General features: G+C 38.4%; 1 protein-coding gene across 1 annotated transcript in view; it reads left to right on the forward strand.

The window, feature by feature from the left end:
• Positions 1 to 1,552, forward strand: part of LOC120023569 (putative adhesion G protein-coupled receptor E4P) — an 18,850-nt gene extending 17,298 nt beyond the window's left edge. Inside the window, exons 12-14 of the mRNA XM_038967607.1 lie at positions 1 to 125; positions 405 to 506; positions 604 to 1,552. The exon at positions 1 to 125 is cut by the window's left edge and continues 47 nt beyond it. Coding sequence (XP_038823535.1) covers positions 1 to 125; positions 405 to 506; positions 604 to 645 — 269 coding nt within the window. The 3' untranslated portion in view covers positions 646 to 1,552. The remainder of the gene's footprint in view (positions 126 to 404; positions 507 to 603) is intronic.
• Positions 1,553 to 6,717: the final 5,165 nt, after the last annotated feature.

A 6,717-nucleotide genomic window follows, 5' to 3' on the forward strand; every position in this document is an offset into this window, starting at 1 on the left:
TGTGGATATTTGGAGTGTTCCAGTTCCAAGAGGCGGGGACAGTGGTCATGACATATCTCTTCACTATCCTCAACTCTCTACAGGGAGCCCTGCTGTTCATCATGCACTGCCTACTGAACAAAACGGTATGGTGTGGTATGGTATGGGGTGTGTGTGTGTGTGTGTGTGTGTGTGTGTGTTGGGTGTGTGTGTGTGTGTTGGGTGTGTGTTGGGTGTGTGTGTTTGTTTGTGTTGGGTGTGTGTTGAGTGTGTGTTTGTGTGTGTGTGTGTGTGTGTGTGTGTGTGTGTGTGTGTGTGTGTGTGTGTGTGTGTGTGGTGTGTGTGTGTAGTGTGTGTGTAGTGTGTGTGTGTGTGTGTATGTGTTTGTGTGTGTGTGTAACACTGTGCACTGCTGCCCTCATCAGGTTAGAGAGGAGTATTGCAAGCTGCTGTCCTGTATCTGCACACCACAGAAGAAGAGATACTCAGAGGTCAACACTACCAACCCTTCTTCCAGCCAATCCCAGGTACACACACACACACACACACACACACAGACACATACGCACACACAAACACCTTTCATTAAGTTAACCTCTGTCCTTTGACATTTGTCTGTCCTAGGGGTCAAGGAGCGCCACAAACATGGGGGTGTCGCAGATATGATGTCACCAAACCCCCACCACGCATCTCTTTACCCCTCCTCCCATGACAAATGTTCCCACTAGATGGCCAAACTGTAAAGTCAAAATGGTCGATCGTAAACATTTATGAAAACAAAGGTTTGCGTTTAGCGGTGTGGTTAAGAGACATTGTAGAAATGGGCAGTGTTTCTGACTTAGTATCTTGGCCAGATAGTGACAACCCAGAAACACTCAGCCCGAGGATAGTACTGTTCAGGCCAGGTTAGTAGAAAATGTGTCCAACTAGCCCGCCGGATAGTAAAAATGTTAGTCCTCTAGCCAGGTTGGCCAGTGCCCAAAATCCTTCAGTTACATCCCTGATTAGACACTTCATATCAAACTTGATGTTAACCACTGTCTTATCAAGCATTAGGTTATCCAATCAGAAGTTATGTGATCTTCATGTCATCCAATAGGAATCCATATGGTCTTTATGTCATCCAATAGGAATCCTTATGGTCTTTATGTCATCCAATCAGAAGTTACGTGATCTTCATGTCATCCAATAGGAATCCATATGGTCTTTATGTCATCCAATCAGAAGTTACATGATCTTCATGTCATCCAATAGGAATCCATATCCTCTTTATGTCATTTTTACAGTCAAATAGATGAAACCATAATCATAAACAGAAGCTTTCTTCTTTTACACGAATGGAATAGATTTATAGCAATATTTCTTACTTTCTTATTTCTTACCAAGAGCACAAGATATGGTGACATTTCTACACAAATAAATTCAAAGGGATTTAGAAAAACATGTGAAGATATGTGTTAGTTGTGACCTAATGGACTGTTATACTGTAAATGTTTATTTTTCTTAATGTCACGTCCTGACCATAGTTCTTATGTGTGTTGCTTGTTTTAGTGTTGGTCAGGACGTGAGCTGGGTGGGCATTCTATGTTGTGTGTCTAGTTTGTCTGTTTCTGTGTTCAGCCTAATATGGTTCTCAATCAGAGGCAGCTGTCAATCGTTGTCCCTGATTGAGAATCATATATAGGTAGCTTGTTTTGTGTTGGGGATTGTGGGTGGTTGTCTTCTGTCTTTGTGTTCTGCACCAGATAGGACTGTTTTTGGTTTTCACATTTATTGTTTTGTTGTTTGTAGTGTTCAGACATCCTTTATTAAATTATGTTTAACACTAGCCGCGCTGCGTTTTGGTCCTCTCCTTCATCCCAGGAAGAAAACCGTTACACTTAAAGACATTATTAATATTATTAATTATTAATAACTATTACGAATAGTATGCATGTTTCTACATTCAGGCTAGTAATGTTCACACATTCTTATAAATGTTTACAAATATAATTGTAACTAGTTTATAAATCGATAAAAGGTTTATTCATGATACTTATTATCAAGTGTTACCATGGATACCTCTATGTACCTCTACTACCGTTAAAACGTTTGGGGTCACTTAGAAATGTCCTTGTGTATGAAAGAAAAGCACATAATTTGTCCATTAAAATAACATCAAATTGATCAGAAATACAGTGTAGACATTGTTAATGTTGTGAATGACTACTGTAGCTGGAAAATACTGATTTTGTAATAGAATATCTACATAGGTGTACAGAGGTCCATTATCAGCAACCATCACTCCTGTTCCATTGGCACGTTGTGTTAGCTAATCCAAGTGTATCATTATAAAATGCTAATTGATCATTAGAAAAACCTTTTGCAAATGTTAGCAAAGCTGAAAACTGTTGTGCTGATAAAAGAACCAATAAAACTGGCCTTCTTTAGACTAGTTGAGTATTCAGCATTTGTGGGTTCGATTACAGGCTCAAAATGGCCAGAAACAAAGACTTTCTTCTGAAACTCGTCAGTCTATTCTTGTTCTGAGAAATTAAGGCTATTCCATGCGAGAAATTGCCAAGAAACTGAAGATCTCGTACAACGCTGTGTACTAGTCCCTTCACAGAACAACGCAAACTGTCTCTAACCAGAATATAAAGAGGAATGGGAGGCCCCGGTGAACAACTGAGCAAGTGGACAAGTACATTAGAGTGTCTAGTTTGAGAAACAAGCCTCACAAGTCCTAAACTGGCAGCTTCATTAAATAGTACCCACAAAACACCAGTCTCAACGTCAACAGTGAAGAGGCGACTGCGGGATGTTGGCCTTCTAGGAAGAGTTGCAGAGAAAAACCCATATCTCAGACCGGCCAAAAAAATGAAAAGATTAAGATGGACAAAAGAAAACAATTACAGGACAGAGGAACTTTCTGATCAATTTGATGTTATTTTAATGGACAAAAAATGTGCTTTTCTTTCAAAACAAGGATATTTATAAGTGACCCCAAACTTTTTAACGGTAGTGTAGTCGTGGCCAAAAGTTTTGAGAATGACACAAATATTTATTTTCACAAAGTCTGCTGCCTCAGTTTGTATGATGGCAATTTGCATATACTCCAGAATGTTATGAAGAGTGATCAGATGAATTGCAATTTATTGCAAATTCCCTCTTTGCCATGCAAATGAACTGAATCCCCCCAAAACATTTCCACTGCATTTCAGCACTGCCACAAAAGGACCAGCTGACATCAAGTCAGTGATTCTCTCGTTAATACAATTGCGGTATTACATTTTTTAATTTATCCTTACTTTTCAATACAGTTTGCGCCAAGCGAAGCTACGTCAAAAAACATGGCGTCCTAAGCCACTAAAATGTTTCGACAGAAACACGATTTATCATAATAAAAATGTCCTACCTTGAGCTGTTCTTCCATCAGTATCTTGGGCAAAGGATCCTTTCTTGGGAGGAATCGTCTTTTGGTGGAAAGCTGTCCTCTTGCCATGTGGAAATGCCAACTGCGTTCGGGATGAACTGAAAGCGTGCCCACCTATTCACAGCGTTAAAGAAATAAATGTCCCAAAATCGCACTAAACGGATATAAATTGCTATAAAACGCTTTAAATTAACTACCTTATGATGTTTTTAACTCCTATAACGAGTGAAAAGATGACCGGAGAAATATAACAGGCTAAACTAACGCTTGGAACAGGAGAGGGTCGGTGTCCTCCACGCGCGTGACGCACCAAGAAAAGACTTGCTAGCTACAGGGTTTTTTGATTTATAGGGCCTGTGAACGCGCAATCGACCCCATTGGAATCGTCATCACGTAAAGGCATCCAGGGGAAGACGTAAGAAGTGTCCGTACAGTCATAGCAATATCAGTGCCTTTTTAACTGACTTCAGAACAGTGGCCAACATTTCTGAAATCTGAATCCATTTCAGGGAAATTGCTGTAGAATGGGCTCTGTTCCACTTAGAGACAAAATTTCAACTCCTATAGAAACTATAGACTGTTTTCTATCCAATAATAATAATAATATGCATATTGTACGATCAAGGATTTTGTGGGAAGCCGTTTCAAAAATTACCCAATTAGCATAAATAGTCTCAACAGCGCCCCCATCCTCAACAGGTTAACTTTCACACATTAAAGTCCAATACAGCTAATGAAAGACACAGATCTTGTGAATCCAGTCAACATGTCCGATTTTTAAAATGTTTTACAGGGAAGACACAATATGTAAAGATGTACATCTATTACCTAAAAACACATTAGCATAATCCACCATCTTTTATTTGTCCACCAACACCAGTAGCTATCACCAATTCGGCTAAACTAAGATATTTATAGCCCCTAACCAACAAAAAAACTCATCAGATGACAGTCTGATAACATATTTATGGTATGGGATAGGTTTTGTTAGAAAAAAGTGCATATTTCAGGTAGATGGCATAGGTTACAATTGCACCCACCGTCACAAATGGACTAGAATAATTACAATGAGCAACGTGTTTACCTAACTACTAATCATCAAACATTTCGTAAAAATACACAGCATACACTAATCGAAAGACACAGATCCTGTGAATACAGACAATATTTCAGATTTTCTAAGTGTCTTACAGCGAAAACACAATAAATCGTTATATTAGCATAGCACATAGCACATAGCAGCCCAGCATTGATTCTAGCCAAAGTGAGCGATAAAAGTCAACATCGCCAAAAGATATTAATTTTTTCACTAACCTTCTCAGAATTCTTCCGATGACACTCCTGTAACATCATATTACACAATCCATATAGAGTTTGATCGAAAATGTTTATATTTAGCCACCAAAATCATGGTTAGACAATGTGAAATGTAGCTCAGCTGGTCAGAAAATGTCCTTGCGCCACTTAGACAGTGATCTACTCTTATACATAAATACTCATAAACGTGACTAAAAAATATAGGGTGGACAGGGATTGATAGACAATTTAATTCTTAATACAATCGCGGAATTACATTTTTTAAATTATCCTTACTTTTCAATACAGTTTGCGCCAAGCGAAGCTACGTCAAAAAACATGGCGTCCTAAGCCACTAACATTTTTCGACAGAAACACGATTTATCATAATAAAAATGTCCTACTTTGAGCTGTTCTTCCATCAGTATCTTGGGCAAAGGATCCTTTCTTGGGAGTAATCGTCTTTTGGTGGAAAGCTGTCCTCTTGCCATGTGGAAATGCCAACTGCGTTCGGGATGAACTGAAAAGCGTGCCCAGCTATTCACATCGTTTCAAAAATAAATGTCCCAAAATCGCACTATTCAAAAGTGCAAAAGATATATTTTTTTAAATATTTAACTTTCACACATTAACAAGTCCAAGACACCAGATGAAAGGTGCACATCTTGTGAATCAAGCCAACATGTCCGATTTTTAAAATGTTTTACAGGGAAGACACAATATGTAAATCTATTAGCTAATCACGTTAGCAAAAGACACCAATATTCTTACTCCATCAGTTTATGACTCCATCAGTAGCTATCACAAATTCGGCCAAATAAAGATAAAAATAGCCACTAACCAAGAAACAACCTCATCAGATGACAGTCTAATAACATAGCCACCAACCATTTATTGTATAGCATATGTTTTTTCAAAAAATGTGCATATTTCAGGTATAATTCATAGTTTACATTTCAGCTACAATCAGAAATTGCACCGAAAGCAGCCATAATATTTACAGACAACAAACGTCAAATACCTAATAACTCATCATAAAACATTTCTGAAAAATACATAGTGTACAGCAATTGAAAGACAGGCATCTTGTGATTCTAGACAATATTTCCGATTTATTAAATGTTTTAAAGCGCAAACAAAATGTAGCGTGATATTAGCATAGCCACAATAGCCAGAAACACTTGGGCGCCCACGACCAGTCAACATGCAAGACAGATATTAGAAATAGCATCATAAAATGTTTCTTACATTTGGTGGTCTTCCGTCAGAATGTTGGATAAGGTGTCCTTTGTCCAGAATAGTCGTTGTTTTGATCTGGAACGGCCAATATCCCTCTTCATTTAGCATGGGCACTTGCCAAGTGACACGGATTACTCCAACGTCAACAAAGTTAGAAAACGGAACACGGCAAAACTCCCGAAAAAGTTTCAATAATCTGATTAAACTATATTGAAAAAACGTACCTTACGATGATATGGTGACATGTATCAAATCAAATCTAAGACGGAGATGTTCGTCTTTCATAACGACAGCTAAACAGAAGCCATATCCGTGTCCTCTTTCGCGCGCTCCAGAAACAGGAAATGGACGGTCACGTCAAACAAAGACCTTTTATTCCACCTCTGACCAAGATAGACACGAAATTTCTTCTCTCACCGCATCTTGACAACCAGGGGAAGGCGTAGGAAGTGTTTGTAGACTCTTACGTAACACGCCCATGTATAGGCATGAGGTTGAACAGAGCATAGATTTCTGACATTTCACTTCCTGGTCAGGAAAAGTGCTGCAGAAGGATTTCTGTTTCACTCAGAGAAATAATTCAAACGTTTTTAGAAAACACGTTAGCAAAAGACAACAATTTTCTTACTCCACCATTTTCTTACTGCATCAGTAGCTATCACCAATTCGGCCAAATAAAGATATTGATAGCCACTAACCAAGAAAAAACCTCATCAGATGACAGTCTGATAACATATTTATTGTATAGGATAGGTTTTGTTAGAAAAATTTGCATATTTCAGGTAGAA

The sequence above is a fragment of the Salvelinus namaycush genome, chromosome 2 (genome assembly GCF_016432855.1).
Source record: "Salvelinus namaycush isolate Seneca chromosome 2, SaNama_1.0, whole genome shotgun sequence".
NCBI classification, from domain to species: Eukaryota; Metazoa; Chordata; class Actinopteri; order Salmoniformes; family Salmonidae; genus Salvelinus; species Salvelinus namaycush.